Below are 26,655 nucleotides of genomic sequence, written 5' to 3'. Positions count from 1 at the left end.
TCCACCCTTGCAAAATCATTATTTATGTTCCCAGGTACACAGAGGTATAGCAGCTGAAAATCTATACCACCAGAAGACTGTTCAAGAAGAATATGGCATGAAAACTTACTTTGATGAAAAATTTGAGACAGTTTTGAGAACTACGAAACGTGTAGCTAGAGTCTTAGAAATAATTCACAGTACATTTAATGTTGGAAGGAAAAAATATACTTGTTTGAAACATTTGCAACAATGGTATATTTTTTAAATACAAAAGGGTTATGAAGGTACGATTTAAATTTATCACTGCCAGATGGGAGGGAGTCATCTCTGAAGATGATGTACCGTACAGAGTACTGTTCTAGCTTATCACTTGGGGAATCTAAACAACATCTACAGACATAGAAGTCTTTTTTTAGGCAACACGATTTTGTATGGCAGTATTACCCATTCCATTTTGTCTCTTTTGACCTTGGTAAAAAAAAAAAAAATTAATTTAGGTTAAACAAGATCACAAAAAAATGGTAGCTTTTTACAGTGATACTGCAGGAGGTAAAGATAATATCTGAAAGCCAAACATAGCAAAAAAATAATAATACGAAATATTTTTGTATGTTAATGAGTAAATAACTATTAATTGGCCCAAGTTAGAAGAAACTTTTTCAAAAAGCAGACTAGTCTGAATTGTCTAAAGAAGTTTTTTGTATTTACTTTTTGAATGTTTATGTTGGTCAGGCCTAACATAAGCTACTGTATCTAACTGCAACAATCCTTACCGTCCCTTATGTTCCCAAAACAATTAGAAAGAGGGATAAAACCAACAGAAGACCATATAGAAGAAATAAACTTAACAGTGGTAACTGATTAAAACATTTTCTCACATACACATCTCTAATCTACACAATGCAATTGCCATAAATTTTATACCCTTCTGAATGAGAAAGTGAATCAAACATTCCTCTCCTCTAGAAGTGTAAAACCACTATCATGGCAATGCATCTAACAAGAATTATGACAACCTGTCCAACTCCTCATCTACTGCACTAATTATCAAAGCATGGGGTTACATATTATTGACAACAAATAAGCCTTTAAAATACAAAAATTAGGAGTAAATATACGTTTTAAGAACATATTATCTCTTCAGGTAAAGCATTTCTTTGGATCTCACCAGAAAGGAAAACAAATTAGTCCTACTAAGATTTGCAATATTACTAAACATTCATCTGTTGAAGTATACCCTAGTATGAGGCTACACTTCAGACTCAGGATTTTAGATTTCTTCATTCGCCTTCTATGTCTGTCCTCAAAGCAGACAAGTACTGAAAAACAGAAAGGATTCTTAAACAAGACATGTTAAAAAAACTAAAATTCAGACACCTATGTTTAAAGTCAAATGACACACAGTAAAATGTATTCACTCATTTCCAGTGACAAGGACTCTTGGCTATCTCCAATGTATTCCTACAAAACGTTGCAGTTGGGCAGGTCCTTTTAATTGATAAATAACCAGGAGTTTCTATTTTTCAAAAAATGGTGATCTGTCTGAAATGGATACAAATGGTACTAAGAGCTTCATAGGAAGTACAGCTTCAGGACATTTTATCTTACACCATAATCCTGCAATTCGGTGCACATAAAAATTGGCACAAAAGTGAGCTTCTGACAGTGCTTTGTAAAGAACATTATGCACTGCCTTGGGAATGCAACAACTGCCATAGGAGATTGGAGGGATACAAGTAGTTTTCTGCAATCAGAAACAGTACATCCTCAGTAGGAGGGTGAAGGGAAGGGAAGAAGAATTGTGCTTGATTGAGAAAAGGACAGGAAACAAAACGGCACAGTTTAATGCTAACATACATGCAAAAAATTGCAGCAAGACTAACTAGAGAAAATAAGGCTGGAATCTAGACTTCATACAACAATATTGGTACTCTGATCAATGGATTTAAAAACAAAAAAAGCGAATATTAAAAATCCAGAGAAAAGCACACAGAAGAACAATCAATCCCCCCAAACACTAGGCTTTAAAATATATTGTGGAAAACATCTTGGATTGATGAATCTACTTTGAAACTAGTACTCAACACAATGACAAAAGGGAAAAAATTGATCGTTTGAACTGAAATAAAGTTGCTCTATTTAATAGGGAGACCTATTTCTGAAAATCAGTTCCCATAGTTACCATAAGCTGCATTTCAAAGGTTTAATGTTGACCTAAAGCACTTTCTTCTGAATCTTTCATATAGGAAGTTTTTTCAAAAGACTTGAAATACGTGAGCTTCTAGCCTAAGCTCTACAGTGACTTTATAATAAAATTACTTTTTGTTACATGCTTAAAATAACTACAGTTTCTAGAGTTTGTGTTCATCTCAGTTTTCATCCCTATATTATCAAAACACAGGAAATACTTTTTTTTTTTTTTACACAAAACCACTCACTCCCTGAAAACAATTTTTATGTTAAAGAGAAAGCATAGACTCCTGAACACCCATTTGATTCTTTCAGTAGTTGGTATCACAGTAAAAACCCGAAACACTAAAGAGAGGAAGACAGAATATGAGTACCAAACATACATAACAAATCACACTCACATTAAGTTAACTGGCTGTTTGTTCTTCAAGTATCTACATTGGCAAGTGTCCTTCTAGTAATGAGCTAGCAGTTAATTTCTTACCTAAATAAATACAGTGGTAATGATCAACCAGAAATTACCTGCACTTTTGCTGTTTTGTCTAGATCTGACCAAATGTAATCAGCTTATAATTACGTTAAGTAGTTTGCTTAGCATCCTATTTATAGAACTGATTAGATGCTGCTAAGCAGAGTAGGCAACATTTTAACACTTTATTCTGCTGTTGAAAGCAGAGGCTAGGGGCCAGGGGGAGGGGGAGTGAGGATGGCAGAGAGAACAAACAAAACTCAGAAAACTTCAGAATGATTACTATATTTTAGGGGGTACGAATCTGTTGCTTTATGCACATTTTAAATAGGTCCAAACAAGTGAATATTCAGCTATACTGACTACTGTTGACTCTTCCTGGAGAGAGAGAGAAAACGGTGTTGCCCTGGCTTGGGAAAGAGAAAATCCAGGTTGTAGGAAAATGACAAGACCACTGCCGAGGCCCTGGCCTGAGGTTAAGCTAACTGAACAGGATGTGAATAACTAAAAGACATGACATGAGAAATTGCTGGATGTGACAGATAACATAGTAAGAAGCTGACAAAAGTACAGATAGCACCATAACAGATGGTTAAAGGGGAGTTAAGTTAGAAACAGCCAAACTTCACAGAAAATTGAAGGGGAACCTTTAAGGTATCGGGGACCTTCTGGGGGCTAGAACTTGCAACGCCAGCAGTATTTCGGTAACCGTATCTGTAACACCACAGAAGGCCAAGATGCCCTGGATAACGGTATCAGAAACACCAAATTTGAGCAGCAAAACCAGGACCAATAGGGAAAAACTAATTAGGGGTGGACTGTTTATTTGGGAGGAGACTGGAATTAAAAAAAAAAAAAGAAAAATAGGTACAAGGGTGACAAAAGGAGGGTCAAGAAAGAGGAAAACAGATAAGCTATGCAAAATGTGACCAGCGCGGTCTGGCGCAGCCCTGCCCTTGATCACCACATCCTAGTTAGGACCATAAACCAAACCAATTGTTCTGACCATACCACATGAGTCAAACTTGCTTCCGCAACCAAGAGAAGTGGGGAGGGTACCAGGGTGCTCTCCCTGGCTAACAGGAGGACACCTAGTTCGACAGATCAAGTAACCTGGTTATCCCCATGTCAGGGCTGGCTCCAGGTCTGTTAGCATCCTCATCTACCCACCACTCTCTAACACAGGTCTGTCAGAGACTGTCTTTGACAATTGCTTCAATTTAACTCCACATTTCCTCATTTATACAATGGACTTAATATCGCTTTTCTTATCTCCTTCAGCAAGGTTATTTTTGGCACTGTCAGTAACAAAACCAAGAAAGTCAAGATTTAAGTTATTTAAGCTCTTAACATTTATTTCTTGCTACTTTATCTTTCAGATAAACTTGTCTTTATAAGTAAGAGAATGGCAGAAGAATAATACCTAACATACGGAGTGAAAGGTACTCATACTACAGGACAGGATAGAACTGAAAAGAAGGTAAGAGGAAAATACAGTTCCTAACTTTACAGGTTACAATACATGGGGGAAAAAAGAAATGCAAAAAACAGGGCAAGGGATTAAAAGAAACCACGACTTATCAGTGCTTATTAACAATAGCCCTTACCCCAATTGTTTGTAAAGAATAATAAGCACAACTTCATCTTAACAACAATGTAGTGATAATTTTCCAAACACTTTGTTCATCACCAAGAGTTAGACCAACACTTAATGAATCTATTATAAATTTGCATCTTCCTGTCAAAGATTACTGTTTCTTTAAAAGATGAAAATAAAAGGATTATATTATATTACATGCGGGGAAAAATAATAATCACAAAAGGTTTATATTTTATGCTAATTTATATTTATAGCAATTGTTTTATTTACCTTTTTGTTTTCTTGTAGTTTTCCAGCTGTAATGTCTGCATACATTTGTATCTTTCCAACTCACACTGTTCACACAGGTCCTCAAGACACAATAGATGATTCTCCATTTCCTCAAAGTTTGCCTCTAGCTGGGCTATAAGAAATACTTATATGAATATCAAATTGTATCAATAAATGGACAACTCACCTGAACAGAAACAGGAATTCATAAAGGTACACAATTAACATCGTAATAATTACACATATATAAACAGCACAGAAAGATAAACAAGATAGTCCATATCACCTAGTAAAGAGTGACAGCAGAGCCACGTTAAGGGAGATCTATCTGAAGTTCCCTTTGTAGTAAGGTGCTGAACTACTGTATTTGCCCCAGCATCTTGGTCTCACAGGAGACTTGTGGTCTACTTCGGGAAAAGAAGCATCCAGAACCCATAATTTAATTTTGCTTCTTGGGCACACTGTCAGTTTACCTCTTCCTGCCTGGTACCAATCTGAGGAAAAAACTATGCTGACCAAGACCAGTACTAACCTTAAATTGTTCAAATGAAGCAAAAGTAAAGCATACTGGGAAAATTTTAACTCTTACGTGACCTTGTGATAATATAAAAGGAAACAGTCTTTGAAAGTTTACTCTGAAGACAGACCCTTTACTGATAGGCAAATATCTAAATTTAGTTATTTTACATACCCATGCACTTAAAAACATGCAAAATCTCTTAATCTCCTCTTTAACCATAATTGTTCAGAGTCTCAAGTTAAAAGAGATCATGCCTATGAAAAGCCCTGAGAAACCTGATCTTATCTCATAGCTCGCCCTGTTTTGAGTAGAAGTGTGGACTAGAGAACTCCTGAGGTCCCTTCTGACCTGAATTATCCCCTGTGAATCTCGTATCAAAGGATCACTCTCCCTGTGGGTGATTAATGCTGAACTCCATGTCCCTCCTCAGGATCCCAAAGTGGAAAAACTATTTTCCCAAACTCCAACCAGCTAGCCACTCTGGGACGGAGCTGTGTGAATACAGGACTATTATTCACCCTTGTGTCAGGACTTCTCCTATACCAGAGAGAAGGTAAATTGCAGGAGGAAGGATATAAATCACATTTTTACAAACAAAAGAGCAACCGAAGAATAGAAAGGATTTTGCAGTTCAGAGACAGATACACTAATATGTTGCAGTATATGAACTTGACTGTTGATGCAAAGACCTACACAGATGATGGAATGAAATAGCAGAAAACCTAAAGCAACTCTGAGTTTTGGCAAATGGCTGTGTTTCACCTTTGCCTGTAACAAAGCAATCTTCATAAAGCAACACAAAAACTATTAAGTTCAAGGTAGAAAAAAGTGATTTAAAGTTAATGTGTTTTGGATGCTCAAAGGAAGGAAACAGCAAGCTGAAGGCATCAGTCAAATCTTCAGTTCTAGTTTGGCCATTCTACTTGAGCCTATCTTTTAAGTATACAAAATTTCATCCTTCTTAGCCATGACTGAATTAGAAATCACTATCCTAGTGGTCCCCCTAGAAAAGCAAAAGTTAAGACTTCGTAAACAAATTTCCTAACATGCATAGTCATATATTCAGCTCCAATTACTTAGTAAGATTTTTTAGTCCCTAACAAGTAAGGTACTGCTCCACAACAGTCAGAAAGGGAAACGTGACTCCTATAATCAGCAAACATTTCCTTAAATTATTTATCTGTATATAGATCACTTGGGGGTGGGGGGAGGGGAGGAAAAAAAGGCAGTTGGAAACAAGTTTGAGGGAAAAAAAAAGGCTTCAGTTCTACAGATTGTGATGTGGAACGTGCATTGTTTACCACATACTCGACTTCCTCTCACAAAATCCAGATTTATTCAAAGGGCAATATCATGACTACAATTACGACTGGTGGTCCCTTTTTGCTTAAGAAATGGACTCTTCCGAGTGCATTAAAATCCAAATGTCTGTATTATGCTAACTTGCTTTTCAGAATGATTGCTCACTTATTAATTTGCAAAATTCACAAACACAGCAGGGCTCAAGATAATTTAGTAAGGTACCTATCAAGCAGTGTTTTTTCCACTTAAAAAACCCACCACCTGTTTTGCTGTACATGCTATTGAAGTAATATTAAAAAACAACAGCAAAGAACAGGAAAATAAAGAGGAGAAAGAAAAGCGAATTCTAGAGGGCAACTGATTCCTAACACTAGCGTTTGAGCATCCTCTAGTGGGAATTGCAGGAGCACACTGTGCTTTTGAAGAACAGGAATGAACATTTAAGATCTCTCCAGAAGACAACAATCCTGCTTTACTGCAACACAGGTTTCAGAACTTTTCGTTCTGAAGTGAAAGAAAACTTAGTTGCTTTTCACAAAAATAGTTGAAGACTAGCTCCATAGCAATAGCACCAGCTACAGCTGTGAATTAACGTCTCTCCTACCCAAATGAGAATGTATGCACTGTGCATCAAAAGAAAGTTCCAAACAAAGAATTTGAAACTTAAGCCATAATTCTTTATCAGCTCTTATCTATATTCACAGACAAATAAGCTCATACTTTTGAAAAGTTATTTAGCAAAAATATGAAATCTAGAAATTAATTTCCAGTTTATAGTTCACAGTGGCACCTCGAATGAATCTGCCCCAGAAAGCCAGCTAATGTTCTAAAGAATACCTGCAAGATTACTACTTCTTTTCCAGCTCTTCAAGAAATCCCACAACCAAGCAGTCAGGCAACAATCAACATCTCACTCTGAAACAGCATTGCTATGAAGGAGAAAAACATCTCCTCCTTTTAATCTTTTTAAGGAGGCTGGAAAAAATTCATTGTACCTTTAGAGTAAGAATTTTCCTGTATAGTAATATGCCACAGTTGGTAGAAATAATATTTTTTTATTAGATAACTGAAAAAATAACTTGTTCTTTAGGTCACATCATTCCTATTATATTAGTTTGGTCTGTATTTCTTACACTATAACAGGTGTAACAACCCTATTACAAGTTTTAGTTCGCAGTTTTAATTTTTTTTAAGTATGTTAATGTTTGATCAGATGACATTAGATTGAATTATTTTCTGTCAGTGTACACTGGTTTTCTTAGTTTACCAGCTGCTCAGGTATTAAAGTATTTATCTAGAACTCAACAACCACAAAAACCAATTTTGTACTTGAAAATGCTTTCTTTATAAAGTTTAGCTAATTTAAATTTACCACATTTTTTAACTGAAACCTGTTACGTGTAGTTCTGCAGTAGTACAAAAGTTGTTAGAAAATCTAAATCACGGCTATATATCAGAAAACATTAGTGTTTTCAATTTTTCCTACAATAACTTTAAATGTAGCTTTCCTGCACTGTCCCAGCCACCAAAACTACAGAAACCACCAAGGAGTATTAAAGACATTTTTACAAAGTTCATTCATTTTCTGACTAAAAGGCCAGAAAACAGAAAGGAAAATTACATCAAAGAAATTCTCTCTACCTCTAGGTCAGACAGGGACACAGATTACTAAAAGCTTAAAATGAGCAGTGAAAGACATATATATACAGGAAGAGCTCAATTCACCTGCAACACTTGGAAAAAAAGTCTTTACACAATTACAGTTCTACTAGCACTCAATTTTGATTTGTTTTTAAAGAAAAGATCTTAAACCCAGCTAATATCATAACATTTATAAAAATAAAGCAGCTTCTTTGCTGAAACTACATAGCAAGTATACTAGGATATTTTTCCTTCTGTATTCAAGCCACAGACATTTCCAAGTTTACAACACCAAGTATATGCCTTTATACATACATATCTCCACCTTATACAACAACCCTCTCCGCTGAAGCATTCTGCCCTGGAGCCTATGAAAGAGAAAAATTCCCTGTTGAACATAGGTATCTTTACACTATATTATTCAAATTCCCTGGGTTTACATACATCTGCCCAATATTTTCCCTGATTTTCTCAGTAAAAGATAAATGCCGTTTCATCTCAGACAATGAAACTCATGACAGCAAGAAAAGTAACAGCAGTTTTTAAACAACTGGTCAACCAGCTAGAAAAATTGTTTTAATTAATAATAAAATACGATTTTCTTTAAACATTTTCCCAACTGCAAATCATTACTTATTTACAGTAAAAGTTTTTACAGCTCTCCTAACTTTAAAAATAATTTTAAAATCAAAAAGAAACCAGTAAAAACTAAAGTCTTCTAATGAATTCTGTGTTCTAGATTTCTGCATCACAAAACATTTATCCAGCTCTTTTTCAAGAGCTATCAGCTGCTAGATGCTAACAAAAAAGAAACTGTTATTTGAGTAACCAAACACAATTCAGAAGTCCAAGTTCAAATGCCAGCTCTGTGAAAAATCTTGGTTAATATATTGTCTGGTCTTAAATTCACTTTTCTTTGACCAATACCTGCTAATATCTAAATCCTGACATAAGCCACAATTAATAAATAGATAATAGTAAGCTAATGGCTTCTCTTTCCTAAAGAACCTCATGTCTTCCCCAAAGAGACAAGTCTATGGGCTATTACTGACTACACTTTTTCCTCCTAAAAGTACTGCTTCAGAGGTTGTCTACAAACTGATGAAAAATCTTTGGCATTTTTATCAAGAAATTAAAAAATAAGTATAGTTCATTAAAACACACCTTTTTGCTGCAAAACAAGTATCCAAAATATGGGGTATTAAGTTCTTAAAGCAGTTCAAATATTACCACAATCAAAATCTTGTATTTAATGAAAAAGATATTACAATCACTGTGACCTCATATTTCACAGATTTTAGTACATTTCCTTTATGTCTGAAGAAGCCATTAAGAAGTCTTTAATCCCACTTCTTAAACAAAGGGAACATGGCCATTTTTTTTTAATGCAAATTCTGAACAAATTGAATTGAATTTTGCAAAGGTAGAAAATGGCAACTTTCATACTTGATACACCATCTGAAAATAAAGCATGACCTTCTGCTCAAGATATAAATAAGGATACCTCTCCTAAGCAGTGCGAAAAGTTTCCGTTTCCCTAATGGATTTTCACATCCATCTAACCCATACTTCGGGAAAAAAAATTTATTAAAGACTAGGAAGCAATGGCTTTTATCTGTGTGAATATATACCCAGCCTTATTTTCTTCCCAGTCTCACTCTAAATATTTTCACTGTACATTGGATCTGTCACCTATGTTCATGACCAGCTTTTCTGAAATCAATATCAAGTTAATGCTTAACATTTGATGTTTTTTTTTTTTAAAAAAAAAGGGAAAATTGGATTTGGATCAAGGTTTGTGTGCATTGCTTTGCTGAAATCAAAACAGATATTTGAGCAAAATGCCCCTACTCAAACATGAAGCATATTTCATATTAAGACAAGTATGTCAGATATGGGCAAGCATATTTTCTACAATATCTCAAATAAAAATTGGCTTAAGTGATGATTCAAATTCTGGACTTTGAAAGGGCAATAACTGTCCTTTTCACTTTTACATGAGAGTAATTTTTTTTCAAAGTTTTCAACAGCAGCTACAAGACATTGCGTAATACAATAAATTTATCAAATGAAGACACAGACTTTTTACTTGAAGTGAGGGATGACTGATAGTGGGGACTTTATTTATAAAAGTGCTAATGAAAATGTGTCTTGTAATACACTGCAAAAGCTGAAGAATCTATACATCACTCATACCAACTTTAAGTAGGTCACTAAAAAGGCTCATTTCCATTATTTGAAATTTCTTCTATCAAAAGCAGCCAGGGTTCCCTGTCTACTTTCAAAATGAAAGCATTAATAGATTTATTAGAAGCATATCATATCACAACACAGAACTATTACTTTTCTGAAATGATGATTAGCCAAGTTACATCTTGGATGCACAACCCAGGACACAGCAGTTTATAATTCTATATTCACATATGGTTTTTTACAGAATGTTTCACTCATATTTAAAATTCACAGCCACAGTATTAGTCATCTTTTGGAAAAGTGAATACAGTTTACATTTATAAAAAGCAGACAGTTCAGAGTTATAAAAACTAAAAACAGCGAACAGAATATCACAGCAAATTTCCAGTAAATCACTTCCAGAAGTATAGATGTTCAATTTGGTATAAATTATACCATTCTTTTCAAATGGACTCTATAAAACTTACCAGAAAAAAAAACAATTCAAAAAACCTCACAGTGGTTAGGAGGAACTAATAAAAACCTCCAGGTAAATTACTTGAAATTGACATGAGGTGAGGCTAGAAGATTTGGTTCAAATCTCACAACCTTAGCAGTAGACTTCAAAATTCATTAGTTTCCCGGAGCAGACTGGTTAATGCTTCCTTAAATCCTGCTTGTGCAGTATCAAAAATATTCTAGAGACATGGAGCCTTCTCCAAGTAATTCTACAATAAAGGTGAGATTAATTCTGGTTCATAAAACTATACGTTTAGGAATGGGAAGGTAACCCCAGTTCATCAGGATTTACAGCATTCGCAGTTATGAACTATAAAGACAATTCCATTAGGTTTTTATTATATTGTTTATCTTTGGTCTACCAGTGGACTGCATCACTTTGTACATGATGATATTAAAATCAGTATTTAAATAAATCATTATTTGAATTGATATTTCCTAGAAAATAATTGAGCTTTTAAAGAAGCCAACATTAAATGGTTACCACACATGATAAAGCCTTACTAAACAAGGTGGTGTAAGAAAATTGTAATAAAAAATGAAATATATTCCTTGGTTCAGAAAGAAATAGCAAAGTTATTACCAGCCTACCTAGGAACAAAAGCCGATTTGTGCATATCCACTGACCATAGAAGAATGAGAAATTAGCCTTTGAACACAGAAAAGAACCCTCCTTTTCTTCACATCAGATGCCAGCACACAAATCCAGCCCACCCCACAAAAAACAAGAGCTGCAATTATATGAAGAATTTCTGCATACTTCCCAGCTGGTGTAAGAATAGTGCAGGCAGAGTCCCTGGGGAACTTAGCTACTAAAATCCATGCACAGACAGCAATTTTTCAAAACTTTAATTTGATGCAACTTGAATAGATTTTCATGGAGGCAGCAAGAGGCCTACTGTTGACAGAAAGGCTTGCTACTTGTCAGATGCTGCATCTCCATTTCAAGGCTCAGTAACACTAGAGCTTTTCAGAGACTGAGGCCAGAACATTTTTTCCTAATTCCATTTTCAACAGTGGATCAACTGTTTTGGATGAGAGGTTTCCAGAAGTAGTCCACTAAAGCATTCATCTAGTCATCTTTTCATCTTTTAAATTAAATCAACAGGTTAACATTTGTGAAGTTATAAAAATTGGAACCCAGCTAACAAACACGAGGTATTTGGTAACCTTAATATGTAGCATTGCTAGTTTCAGCTATGAAAAAGCTGGTTATCACTTCAGAATAGCTTAATCCTGTACACTAACTTAAACTATGGAAGCTAGCTTTGGAACCAACAATTACTCTCAACAAAAAGTTTCTGCCTTGATTTGTCCCAAGCCAGGTAAATTTCTCCCCCCGCAACAAATGATGATTTAGAACAAGTTATTATATAAAATGACATAGACTCAATCAAAGAGAAGCAACTACATACATGAGTGTTCACACTACTTACAAATCTTTAAGAATTTAAAAAGACTTCAAGAATAATAATTTTCAACTGTTCACACCAAGATATGCAGTTGTCACAATTTTTTTTTCCCCCAAATAATGACACATACAAAATTTTAACTGCTGTGGGAGCAACCACGACTAATTTTGCTCTTTTACAACACCAGGTTGTTTAAGAACTACTGTTTTACAATAGAAAGGATGTGTTTGGCAAGCAAAATTAGATTTTATAATTGCAAAGTTCACAACAGCTGAACTTCAGTCTAACCCTCTGTACTGACTTGAATGCTTGTTATGTCTATAAAACCTTACCTAGGCTTGCTGTGAGGCATTCCAGATCTGCTAAAAACCCAGGTATTTGTTGGAGCTGGTCCTGTAGTTCCACCAGACTGTTCCTTTTCTTCTCCCAATGTGCAGAAAGCATCACAACTTCACTATCCACCAGCTGAAACAAACAGGTTCTTTACTTTACTTGCAAATTTATGTACCTATTTATGAGAATCTTGACTAATTTTTAGAATTAATGCATCTGCAAGCATAAGGTCAGCATAGTAACCCTATAGCACTGCCACTTGTGCACTTCTCTAGTAAATATACAACATGCTCAAGAATGCCCCTGTAGTATGAAATATTTCTATCAAAACGCATTGATCAAAATGAGATTAAAAGTTATTTCTCAATATACTAGTCAATGCAGGAAATATTTTATGGATTTTATTAACTGTAAATAATATTTCATCTGGAATTTTGACAGCAGCATTGCACTGCTACACAATAACAACACTGCAGTACTGCAATGTAAGGCTTATTTAGATCAATAACTTAGTTTAGTGTTGCTAGTCATACCGATTTAATCTTAACAACAAAACTGAAAACTCTGAGTATTCAAAATACTCTAGAAAATGAAATAAAAGGAATGATATTTAAAAAAAAGTTGCCTTTATAACAGTCCTGCTCTTCCGCTCTTGTGATAAACTTAGCCGCAGCAGTTACAAGTCTTTATGAACACACTTCTACATTAGTTCAATTTTTGTCGTTTGATTCTTCCTAACTTTCATTACACATATAATGAGAAGAGGATACACTGCTTAAAAGTTTTATTTATATAGGTCAGATTCTATGAAAAACAGCAAAATCAAGAGATCTTAGGTAACAAATGTTCCCCTTATATATGATACTTGAGATGATTCAATTATAGTTTCCCTGCTCTTAGTTCCATTACCCATTCTTCCTCTTGCACACGACTGCAGCCCATGGCTGTATCTGCATTTTGAATTCCTCAGTTTTTGCAGAATTTAGTTGCAGAAACTGAAAAAGTCTGAGCAATGGGCAAAGGAAGTTCTCAAAGATTTACAATTCTACCCAATTCAGACAGATTCTTTTAGAAGAACGACAACTACTCCCATTTCCAAATTCCTCTAGCTACCTATCCCTGTCAAAAAACCATACTGTTTTACCAGACAAGGTTTGAAAATTTATTCCAAAACCCAGTGAGTAATGAAACGCTTCAGAAGACCCAACATCCTTATTTAAATAAAGCCAAGTCTGTTTTTGAGAATGAGATATGGGGTTTATATCAGTTAAACAGTAAAGCAAACAAAAAAAAAACATACACCATGAGATGGGGGCAAATACCAGAAAAACATTTCAGCCCAGAAATAATTCAATCCAGCCAAAATTACAATCATCTAAAAGCAGTATTTTTAGGACAATTTTGTAGATGGAACTGGTAGTTAGCATCTATAATTTAACATGGTAAGACTGTAGGCAGCAATTAAAGCTTGGAATTTTCACTTTCCTTTCTCTCTTCAACATTTATAAATAAGACAGCACAAGTAGTTTATCTGCTACTGGCCAGTACCAGGAATAGGATACTGGACAAGTGGACCTTTAGGTCTGATACGGTACAGTCAATCTTGTGTGCTTACACAATTCTTATTTTATTGAACCCTGTATTTTCTACTTTTATAAAAAAGAAACAAACAAAAAACCACAAGCAATACATATTTTGGATTCTCCCAAAAGTAAACATCTGATGATGGTGAAGACTCTGGAGCACAAGTCTTATGAGGAGCGGCTGAGTGAACTGGGGCTGTTTAGTCTGGAGAAGAGGAGGCTGAGGGGAGACCCCATCACGCTCTACAACTACCTGAAAGGAGGTTGTAGCGAGGTGGGGGTCGGTCTCTTCTCCCAAGTAACTGGCAATAGGACAAGAGGAAATGGCCTTAAGTTGCGCCAAGGGAGTTTTAGATTAGACATTAGGAAAAATTTCTTTACTGAGAGAGTGGTCAGGCCTTGGAACAGGCTGCCCAGGGAAGTGGTTGAGTCACCATCCCTGGAAGTATTTAAAAGACGTGTCGATGAGGTGCTTAAGGACATGGTTTAGTGGGCGTGGTGGTGTTGTGTTGACGGTTGGACTTGATCTTAGAGGTCTTTTCCAATCTTAATGATTCTATGATTCTATGATTCTAATTTAATGGAAAATTTCCAAGTCTTTTTGGAAGTTTTTCATTCTAATTTTCCCAAGCAGCCATAATATGTGAGATTAAGGTTACATTGGGTTCATATATATGAAGCCTCGTATTTTTTTCATAACGACAATTTTTAAAGCAAACTATTGCAAGTATTACAAAATTGTAAGCAAGTAATTTAAAAAATCTTCTAAAAAAATCATCATGAGCAGTAAAACGCACAAAGCTGGCAGAGAGAACTTCATCTCTAATAACTGAAGGTTTTCACCGGAACGCATGGAAAAGCTGGGCCATACTATTAGGCAAGAGAAAGAACATAAGGTAATATCTTTCTTACCCTAAATATACCTCTTGAAAATACATTAAGCAGTGAGTTTTTTATCCATTGGAAAAAGATACAGAGAAGACTCCTACAGAAACCAGAAGAGTCAGGAAGGATGCAGCCAGCCAAAGTGAAGGTTTCAGCCAGGACCGAGAACCCCACAGCTCAGTCCTGCTCTGCATTGTGGCAACCCAGCTTACACTGTCTGCCCCTTAAACAGGGCTTGAAATGGTAAGTCTGGTGCGGAGCAACGCATTGGTAGCACTTACTGGAAGTTTTCTTTCCCTTCATTCCATAAATAAACCACACAACTTGTCACTTCACTTCCAGGGCAGGAAAACTGAACAAAATTAGGAGAAAGCACAGCCACTTCCTGAATCTTTTCAGCCAGACAATCAAATCTTGCCGTTTTCCTGTCTACTAGGAGGGGGCAGCAAACAGTGTCAGTGCAACAGCCCGACCCCGATACTAACCACCAAAGTCATGCCTCAACCCCAAATATATTCTATACTTTCCCAGTCACTGCACTGCTTTTAAAGAGCTACAGCAGTAACATGCAACATCATTTTTGCAATTGTTTACATTGCATCACATTATTTAATGTTTGCATTACATTATTGTTTACATTACATTGTTTACATTACTATTTATTGTTTACACTGCCATTTATTGGCAATGTTCAAGATGTCTTAAGCAGTCTCAAAATAATATACCTAGCTAACTTTAAATCTTTCAAATAATGGCAGAAGAGTGCAAAAACCAACCACCTGAACTTCTGGATATGTCTTATTTTTACCATCACCTTCTTGTCACAGTCTGACAAAGTCGTACTTCTCAATATCCTTCTCTAACCTATCATAAGCCACAGAAAAACAGTAAGCTGATATAATGAATATTTTTTGCTTAAGTGCAAGCAGTGATTGCAACTAGCTGAACAAAGGACTGAAGACAAGAAATTCTGGGTGTCAATGTATCAGTTGAAAAGTACTTTAAAAGCACTAGGAAATTCTCACACTCAATGTTTGTTACAGTAATTGAAATATCAGAAAGTAAACAGGAGAATGAACTTCAGATAATTCTTGTTAGATGATACCTTGTGAGAAACATGATCACAGAGAATTTCTATTTTTACAATATGTATATTTAATACTTCAAGAATATTAATGCTGAGTACCATCAAATCTGGAAGAGATGTGAGAAACAAGAGGAACTGGACATTCTGATCCATTCCATCAGCTGCCTGTCAAACACCATCTTAAAACCACAGTAAAAAACAATGCAACTTGGCATTTTCCCAAGCAGCTCCCAATACAGAGCATCACTTTTTCATTATACTGGTTGTACTGGATCCAGCTGGGATGGAGTTAATTCCCTTCATGTGCTGTGTCTTGGATTCCCATATGGTGCTGTGTCTTGGATTTCTGACCAAAACTATTGATAACACACCAATGTTTTGGATATTGCTGAACAATGCTTGTACAATGTCAAGGCTTTCTCTCTTCCCCACTCATCCTCACTCCCCCTGCAGCGAGTAGGCTGGGGGTGGGCAAGAAGTTGGGAGGGGACACAGCTGGAGCAGTTGACCATTGGCCAAAGGGATATTTCATACCATGTAACATCATGCTCAACAATAAAAACTAAGGGTTTGGTCTCCCAAGGTAACCATTGCTCTGAGACTGGCTGGGCATTCGTCTGCTTGTTGGGACATTGTGAATGACTGCTTTTGCATCATTTGTTTTTCCTTTGTCCTTCAACTATTAAACTGTCTTTATCTGGAACCATGTGTTTTCTCATTTTTGTTCTTCCTGTTCTCTCCTCTGTCCCACTGGTGGGGGAGTGAACAAGGCTGGGTGGGTGCTTACCTAGTAACCAGCATCAATCCAGTACACTGGTACTAAAACTTTTAGTTTAAAATTATTAACACATTTTAAAATATTTCAGGTGTGGCATTGTTATTTTTTCTTACCTCTCCAGCTTTTGCACAATCTTTGGCTCCTTTGTGAAGGGCAGCCCAAGCATCTTCATACCTGAGAAGAGAAGAAAGATGAATGACCATTCTTATCGTGTTCTCCTTACAAAGGAAGAAGATTTCATGGAACCCACTGTGCTTATATTTACAGGGACTACCAGAAATAACAGTTTAAAAAGCTGTACAGTTCTTTCTGGTATTTACTGTTCTACCAAGACAAATATACAGTAAGAAATAATTTCTTTCAAAGAAAAAATGATTAATGTTTTTTAACCTGCTAGCTTACATTAAGAGCTAAATGGACCCAGCAATATTTGTAAGACTACACATAAAAGCCTTAAGCACTATTTGGAACCCAATTTCAATAACAAAATGAAAAAAAATTAACAAGATTGTAATCACACCCCACCCCCCAAGAAAGAGAATAGATTTTTTTTGTTTTTTAACATAAAAATACGAAGGAAATCTATAATGCAGATAGCTTCTGTTACTCAGAAAAAATGTGATTAAATACACATGGCAATGACAGGCATACTGTCTCTTTTATAACAAAATGAAACCATATCCAATATGTAAAAGTTATAAAACATCAAATTAAAACCACAGGCTCGGCCTCAGTGCTGGTCTCCTTCATCCCTGTGCATTAGACCATGAACTAAAGTAATCTTTCAAATGTTGCTTCTCCTCCAGAACTTCTGTTTCATTCACATGACAGCACTTAAGGATTGGGCAAGCTTTAAACATATTTATCATTTGGTAACCACTCCCACTCCTCTAACTGCAAAACATCCAAAAAAACTATTAGTAACACCTTGATTTTCTTCTCATTTTCTTAACCTAATAAAGTTATTTCTGAAATTATAGGAAGCAGACACTAACAAAGAAATGGAAGGTCATACCTGCTCAGTAATTCCAGTCCAGCAGAAAACTCTGGCAAACACTGAGCAGTTCTATAAAACAAATTGTAAACATACAAATGTTGTTAATGAATAGAATACTGTTATAAAAAAATGTGTGCACACACATCTGCATATGACAGATATGCTGAGCACAGAAATATTCCATACTGTTCACTTTCACAAACATTTTGTCAATTCTGGTTTAAAATGCATTACACAGTGTGTCTTACAAGAATATTCCACAGCTAGGGTTGTTTTTTCCCCTTGTTATTTTATGGTAGCCCATTCTTACCTCTTTTTGACTATGTCCATTAGAAACAACTCTTCTGAGATAACTTCTTAGTACAGTTAACAAACATGCAGGATGAACATTGTTTTAACTTAAAACACTGGACAGAAACATTCTGAAAATAAGACTATTACACAAGTTCTTTATGTCCCTCAATAAAGACATTGCACTTAATATATTCTACATTAAAAATAAATACTAAGTTAAAGAACCTTTGCCAGTTTAATGCTCTAATGATCTCCTATTGGATGCATACATTTTCATTAACATTAGCTTGAAATATAAAGGCAACTTATCATAAGTTAAAGAAAACTAACAACGCAGCACTTCACGTATTATGTGAAGATCTTGATGTCATCCAAGATTTGTCTCTTGGAAGATTACCAGAATGGACTGTTTTGCACTGTCAGCCAAACAATTTGCATGGAAAAAACCAAATACCATAAATGAAATCTTTTTTTTTTTCTTAAACCAAGGGAAAAGTGATAGGATCAGTGAGGTGGGAAGGGACCTCAGGCGGTCTCTAGTGCAACCTCCTGTTCAAAGCAGGACCAGCTATGGGATCAGACCAGCTTGCTCAGGGCTTTGTCCAGTTGCAACTTGAAAACCTCTGAGGACAGAAACTTCACAGGCTCTGTGAGCAACCTGTTCCACTGCTTGACTGTCCTCATGAGGAAAAAGCTTTTCCTTATAGCCTTTTCCTGTCTGAACATCTCGTTTCAACTTATGCCTATCGCCTTTTGTGTTCCCACCACATACCAATCTCCTGAATAACCTCTTCATAGGTAATGACAGGCTGCTGTTAGGTCTCCCCAAAGTCATCTGTTCTCCAGGCTGAACAAGCCCCAGTCTCAGCCTTTCCTCATACACAGAGAGTTCCAGCCCCAACCATCTTGGTGGCTCTCCACTAAACTTGCTGCAGGTTATCAATGCCTTTCTCACAGCGGGGGCCCAAAGTGGACTCAGTAGCTAGATGTGGTCTAAGGAGTCCTGAGGGCACGGGATAGTCACCTCCCTCAATCCTACTGCCTGTGGTCCTGTTCACACAGCTCAGAAAACTGTTGCCTTCCTTGCTGCCAGGCACGTTGCTGGCTCACATTCAGCCTGCTGTCTGCTAAGACCCCCAGGGTCTTTTCAGCAAAGCTGCTTCCCAGCTAGTCAGTCAGCCCCAGTCTGTATTGTTGCAGGGGATACTTTCTTCCTAGGGAAAGACTTTGGATTTGTAGCTCTTGAATTTCATGAAGTACCTCTTGGCCCATATGGTCCTATGGGCTTTATGGGTTGAGTTCCCCAAATTGATCTTCATCCACTACTGGTCAGTCTCTTCCTTGAACCCTTTCACTAAGCACAGAGGACTGGGAGACCTTGTTTGAGAGGACTGAAGCAACAAAGACATTGCATTCAGTACCTCAACAACATCCACATTTGCTGTCACTAAATCATCCATCCCATTCATCAACAATTCCATGTTTTCTTTGTTCAGCCGTTCATTACCAATGCAGGGCTAGAAGCTCTTCTTGTCCTTGACATCTCTCGTAAATGTCAATTCTAGGTGAGCTCTGGCTTTCCTAAGGCTATTCCTGCATGCCAAAGAAGTTATGAAGAGGGTATCAAGAAGTTATCCCTGACACCCTCCAGAACTCTTCTTGACTGCATCCTGCTGTGCTGTCCTTTCAGCAGATGTCAAGGAAGTCAAAGGCCCCCACAAGAATGGGGGTTTAATGATACAGAGAATTCCTCAAGTTGTTTAGAGAAGACATCATTCACTCCCTGATCAAATGGTCAGTTATGAACTCCCTTGGCAACACCACCCTTACCGGCCTCTCCTCTGCTTCTGACCCACAAGCTCTCAGCCATCCTTACAATAAAGGTAAGCTATGTTTGTCCCAGAATTTTACCAGCAAAGCAGAAGTCACAATAGAATTCATCTATTTGTGATGATCCAAATGGTTCACCCAGTGCTTTTCTCAAAAAGTGATGGATATTTACAGTACACCAGATGAACCAAAACAGTATGGACTGGAAACATACAGAGAAGGCAGTTGCCTAAAACAGTTTTAGTCAAACCTTCACCCATTCTTAGTTTAGTTTCCGTGTCTTGTCAATACAACCAGTCTTCTGTTAAAAAGCCTTTACATCCAAAACATCAAGCTTCAGAACATAACAGAGTTTATTTCAGATGCCTTATTTTTTGTTCAGGGCTTGTTTTACAACTAATTTGTGTTTACACACTGTGTTTTAGTAAGAACATGCTTTACACTAAAGCATATCTGAGCTTATTTGAAGAAGCAACATTCACAGATGTCATTTTCAGATGTTAAGTAGTCTTTCCCTATAGTTTACACAGCTGAAAGAATGAACAATATACTAAAATGCAGAGGATAAAAAAAACCAACCACAATTCTTAAATCTTCTTGAAACAAGTAATTTAAGTACTCCATTAGAATATATTTTCCACAATAAAAAGGCTCATATTTCTGCTCTTACACTAAAAAAACGAAATTACAATTTTAGTACATGAAATTCACAGAGATTGTAAACAATTACATTTCAGTGTACTGCAACCTAAATCTTGTATAAAATACTACAATAACATTGAATATTCACATAATTTAAATAGTCATTTATAAATTCATTGAAGGCCACCAGAAATTATTTAGGCCTATCAATGAAGGTTCTATTAAGCAAAGTATTTCCTCAATATTAGGGTTCATCTTTTCTGTTGCCAAAAGAATATTCTGTAAAATTATATGCAACTGTTCTTGTAACTGGCTCATATATGAGCCACTTTCAAATTTTTCTTTAACAAGAGCACCCTAGATTAATGCTATACATTAAGACATTCAGAAGTACCTCTGCCTGCTTTTTTTTGCTTCTCTTGATTTGTCACCCAAAGTCTTCAACCTATAAATCAAAACACAAAACCATCAGACATTTCCAACACCAAAAAGAGAGAACAACTTGTTTAAACACATAATGTGTTAATTCCAGTCTATTATAGTTAATTTTGTTTCCGCTTATTTCACAACTATATCAAATATCACTTTGTTTTGTGGGGACTGTCATATGAAATTACTTCCACTGACACTGCTTCTAAATTATGAGATTCTTCTACAAGTGCATCAACCAATTGGGTACAAAAAGTTTAATGGGAGCTATGTATCCAAGTCATCCAGCTCTCGATACTGTTTCCTTAGCAGACAGGTATTAAAGATCTGCATAGAAATAATCAATCCAATCCCGAAGAACACCCTTTACAAGAAGGCATATATGCCAAGGAAAAGCACGACAGTCACATAGAGACATTTGTACCCACTTGCTGTAAGTCTGCCAAAACAAAACTAGCACAAGCACAACTTTTCTTCTGCCAACTATCAGAATCTCCAGCAGCATCACCACAGTGCGCTGCCACTGAGCGTATCTGATGCTTGTTTCACCTATGGCCAATTTCAAACTGACTGGTATCTTGCTCCTAAACATCAAAACAAACAAAAAAACCCAAAACCCCAAACAACAACAAACAAGCCCCCCAACACCACCACCCCCCAACTCTTTTCCACTCTTTACTCTTTTTCAGTTAACCCGTATATGCTAGTCAAGTTGGCATGGTAGAGTGAGAACCAAAACCTTCGGCTATTCTCTGACCACCAAAATGATGGATGTCCTCAGCCTCTATGCCCTTTGGAGTCCCAGCTGTGCACGACAGCAAGGGTTAGGAAGAAATAAAGGACACACAGACATGAGCAAGATGGAAATGAGCTCCAAAAATATCCTCCGGACACGACACAGAGATATGTAATCCTGAGTGACCCAGTGACTGAGAAACACCCTAATATATAGATATTCAGGCTGCTTCTAGGGTGAGCCCAATCGCTCCCCAGTCTTGACCACCATCAATTTCCAGAAACACAAAGAAGAAACCTCAAAGCTCTACAGCAAAATAGGTGGTTGACAATTTGAGAAAAGACATGCTAAGGCAGGTCTCCACTCCCTGTTAGAGAGCTGTTCACAATAGCCAAGCCAAGTAGCAACAACCACAGCCCACTGAGGAAGAACACTGTTGCAGAAAGCTCTGCAATTTGCCCTTCTCCTCTGTCATGTTTCCCAGTATGCACCCCAGCCTGTAACAGCAGCACTCCTCTGCATACAGGGATTGAAGGAAATACTGGGTCACAACTACCAGTTCTCTTACTAGAATATCTGCCACACAGTCAGAAGTAAAGGCTAAAGGGATTTATCACTAGACTACACAACACTGGCTTCCTTTCAGCAGTGTTCTCTGTACAAAGTAGAGGTAGTGTGAGCCACATCACTCAAGCTGGCAGACGCACACAAGTTACTGCCTGAGCACAGACAAACACAGCTCACTTCCATTTTTTTTTCTCTCCTGCAAAAGATTGCTTGCAGGTAAATGGGTCAAAATCTAGACACCTCACCCACAAGATGCACAGAAGTAGACAGCAGACACAGCTGAGGAGGGGAAAGGGGAGCTATTTCTTTGTTTACAGAAATGACTAATAACCCTAAACTGCTCTTTCTTTAGATCACACAATCCCAGATTTAATTCTTTTGAGCTGTACATAAACATTCCCTTATTCTTTTGCAAGTGATATTCTTTTCTTAGAAGCCCTGGAAAAGCTTTTCCCTCCCAATGTTTCAAGAAATCCAACTGTCCACTTTGCAAGCATCCATGTGTAGTTAACAAGTTGGCCACAACTGGCCCAGCATTCTTGCCACCAGAAATACTTTCTCTGAGTTTTGACCATTTTGAGCTAAAGTCTTAACAGCATAAAATGATTTCTATTACCACTTTGGTGGGGTAGGGATCGGGGTAATCCAGAACACTTGCGGTTGCATTGTCTAGGAAGGGAAAAGGAGCAAAACAAGACAAGTCGTGTTCTGGCCTGAATCCATGGGGACACTACAGGAAAAAACCTGATGCTCTCCACAGCCTCTGCTACTATGGCTCCAAGATACAGGTTCCCAATGGCAACAAAGAATACATTCCAGATTAAAAAAAACTTAGAGAAGGGACACTCCAAGAAGGGCACATTAATGGAGCTGCTAAAACACAATGATGAAATCAGACTGTTCTCAAAACAGAACAAAACATTGCAATACAAGGAAGAAGGCAAATTAAAGACTACGTGGAAACATATTGACTCCACTGCAGCAATACATGGAGATAGAGAGTTAAATGACCATCGGATCCAGCATGTTATGACCTTTCTGTTGCCCTCTTTCATCATGTGAAAAACATCTTTTTCAAAAGAACCTTACACTGTACTGAGGCATCAAACTCTGTGAGAAGTTCTAAAAATAACAGCAAAACATAAAGACAGACAGCAATAGAGCAATGCCTTAGTCTATATTCTTAAGCCATTTTAATATTCAATTACTGTTTATTAAGATGAGACAGATAACATATAAGCAATTTATCTCGTTGATTGGTAGCTTATAACACCAATTTCTCTGGACCACCATATACTGGTGCAAGTAAGTCATTATAAACTATTTATTTTAAGTTTCTGGAGTACAGAGACATCCATCACTATATATAAATATTTACTATAGGTGTATAAGGCAGCCTCAACATGGCCAAAGACCATGCAGTTTTTAAAAGTAATTGATTACAACACGATATTCTCCTGCGGCTCATTATGAACCAACAGTTTTGCAGCACAGGCATGACCTTGTTCTCTGGCCATCCACTAACTGCCAGCAATGCTCATTTGGACCACCTGCTTGTACCAAAAATAGCACTGATACACGGCCTGTCTAAAAAACCTTGTGAAGCAACGGAGGAAGAATATCCTTCTACTTTTTAATGTAAGCAAGGGGCTGCTCCTTCCGCTTATCCTGCGCTTCTTTTCCCCAAGGGACAGTAACTCATCTTGCAAGGAAAGAAAAGCTTTTCATATGCCGAACAGAGCACAGCGATGCTCTTTAAGCAATCACATTAATCTATAAAACCCTGAAGATCAGTTACTTCATAAAAAATTCAAGCGCATTAATTGACCCTATTCACATCTTCCTCATTCTCTGGAAACAGCAGGCTCTCTCTCATTTCCCTGACAGCAGCCGCCTCCCAAACACCAAGGCACCTCTTTCCCTCGACTCCCGACTGCAGCTGCGGGCTACCACGCAGCTGCCGGGGCTCGCTAGCCCGCCATGAGCCGCTCAAGCGAGGCGGGAAGGGGATGGATTAGACCCAGGGGCCGCGTTCCCAGCCCGTCCCGGCACCGAGGAGGGGGCCGCCACAGCCGGGCACCGCGGTGAGAGGGAAGGGCCCCGGCCGGGGATCCCGCCTCCGCAGTCTCCTCCTCTTCCTCCCTCCCGCCCGCCCGCCGGGCCGGTCCCCGCCCGCCCCCCCGGCCCCCGGTCACCTGCTTCCCCCTCCCCAACCCGGCTGCGGCGCGCGGGTCCCTCTCCCGCTCCCCCCGCCCCCGCCGACCCCGCGGGGCCGGGCCGAGAGCGCTACCCACCCGGCGGTGAGGTCCTGCTGGACGCTCAGCAGCCGCTCCCGCAACGTCTCCAGCATCGTCCCGGCCTTCTCCGGCTGCGGAGGCCAGCGCCGGGCGGGAGGGGCGGGGCGCGGGGGAGGGGCGGGGCGCGGGGGAGGGGCGGAGCTCAGCTCCCTCCTCCCCCTCAGCCCGCGGGCGGTTGCAGGCGCGGCGCGAGCCTGGGACGGTTAATCACCGCCCACGCGCCTAGCGGAAGGCCCGCCTTCTCTCTTTCCGGCGAGGCCCGGGCCCGGGCGGTGGGGCGCATAACGGCAGAAGTCTCCTCACAAAGTTAGGGGCACCGCGGGGCTGCTGAGGAGAGCTGGGTCCCTTGTTTTGCGTTCCCGGTGTGCGAGTAACGCCGGGTAGAACTGCGTTTAAGGCCCGGGCCGTTTCAAGGATAGATTTTGAGAAACGTGTAGATTCCTGAAGTTGCAGCTAGAGGCTTTTTAAAGGCCGCAGTAAGCTCCTTGGCAAGGTGGGACCCTCACCTTAATGATTTTGACATTAGCGGTAGTAGTGTAGGAGTGAACTCAGGAAATCGGGCTTTGCAACAAAATCTTAAAAAGTATGGAAGGCAAAACCACTGGGTCTCCCTGGGATTGCTGAGTTCTTGGAGTAAGGGATAGATGATAACCTTTCAAAGTCCTTGCAGAGCAGGTATTTGAACTGTAAGTTTGGCTATGTGGCCCACTGCTGTTTTCTTTGGAGGCTGCCAGGCTTGTATAGATATTAGTGATTCTTTAAAAAATGACAAAAAAAAAAGGGCTGTTAGTTATTACAAATAGTAAACAATAAAGTGAAATGTTTTCATTAAGCTTCTACGTACTATCTGTTCAAATAATAACTTGTGAGTCATACAACTAATCCTGAGACAGTTTAAGTGGAATCAGACCTTTTCAGAACAATTGGCTGGATGGCTATATTTACAGTCACAGTAATAGGAAGACAGTCTCCCACCCTGTGTGTTTTCAGTTAATATTTCAGGAACATGGACCCAGGATTTAGATGAATCTGGGAAATCTTAAATTTCCATTTAATGGAGAGTTTAATTTTTACATAAAGCAGCTGAGATTTCAAAGTCAAAACATTTTATTTGTTAACCAATTCAGTTTTGGTTAAAAGTTCCAAAAAAATTAAGGTGAGAGCACTGAAATAATTTGTTTCAAGGAGAATCTATGCAGAGGGGGACTGTTGGGTGTGTCATTCGATGCTGCAGAAATATACTCAAGAGTGGTTCAAGGTATGTTCAATTAACGTATGTTCAATGGAAAATTGGCACCATAATCCCATTCGCTCTCTGCTTGTGTGCATTTAGAAGAATGTGGGAACTATAGGTTGTTTCTGATGTGGCTTGTTGAAAACCAGTATTGCTCTGTGGCCTTAGTTAAAAGCTAAATGGTTGATAAAAGAAAAATGATTGGGTTGATCGTTCCAAGCATTGAAATTGATGTAGCTCGCCTTGTCTTGAGGTCAGAAAGACTGTTTTCATGGCAGACTGCATACGAAGTTCTGTAAAAGAGCATATGACATATAGACAGTATTTTTCTCTTGCTTGGCCTAACAACAATATCTGAAAGTAGAGACTTTCCACTTCCCTGGATAGTTAGCTCTCCAGAAGGACTTGAATCAAAAAGTTTTTTTCTGAGGTATTCACAGGCATTAATTACAAATGCTGACAAAACCTGTGCAATCTGGCCTTAAGTAATATATATGTTACAGGAATTAAAGTTTTCAGAAAAAAGGCAGGGGTTTTAACCTTTAATTTTCACCTTTCCTTTGAGAAGACATACAAATTTCTTCAGTGTTACATATTTTCAATTTGCTTGTGAATATTTTTGTCAGCAGTGGCTCTAATAATTCACAGTGAGTAAACACTTTTAGATTCTGTTGCTTCTTTTGCACTTAACAAGAAACTATTCAAAGACTGCTGTCTTGTACAATTTCATTGCCATCTCTATGTAGAATTTGGGAAAAGAAATGTGTTGAGATGGTGTTAACAGCCACAGTAATCCTAGAAATACAGGAGTGGAAGAGACTTCTAAAAGCACATGCTATGCTCAAGGGCCGTGATGAATTATAAATACACTATGTAGAGTTTTCTT

The 26,655-nt window shown here is 38.0% G+C and overlaps 1 protein-coding gene across 2 annotated transcripts in view; it reads right to left on the bottom strand.

The window, feature by feature from the left end:
* The window catches only part of DTNBP1 (dystrobrevin binding protein 1), a 74,354-nt gene extending 49,624 nt beyond the window's left edge, over positions 1-24,730 (bottom strand). The window contains exons 1-6 of one of the 2 annotated variants that reach the window (XM_075142772.1): positions 24,533-24,730; positions 20,901-20,951; positions 17,759-17,809; positions 16,857-16,917; positions 12,410-12,542; positions 4,512-4,644 (exon numbers count right to left, since the gene is read on the bottom strand). In XM_075142772.1, the coding sequence (XP_074998873.1) occupies positions 4,512-4,644; positions 12,410-12,542; positions 16,857-16,917; positions 17,759-17,809; positions 20,901-20,951; positions 24,533-24,588 (485 nt within the window). In that variant the 5' untranslated portion in view covers positions 24,589-24,730. The remainder of the gene's footprint in view (positions 1-4,511; positions 4,645-12,409; positions 12,543-16,856; positions 16,918-17,758; positions 17,810-20,900; positions 20,952-24,532) is intronic. The other variant, XM_075142773.1, reaches the window with a different exon arrangement.
* Between the last annotated feature and the right edge of the window lie 1,925 nt (positions 24,731-26,655).

Source organism: Calonectris borealis, chromosome 2 (assembly GCF_964195595.1).
Source record: "Calonectris borealis chromosome 2, bCalBor7.hap1.2, whole genome shotgun sequence".
Lineage (NCBI taxonomy): Eukaryota > Metazoa > Chordata > Aves > Procellariiformes > Procellariidae > Calonectris > Calonectris borealis.
Note: the sequence above shows the minus strand (reverse complement) of the source record. Positions and strands in the feature narration are given on the sequence as shown.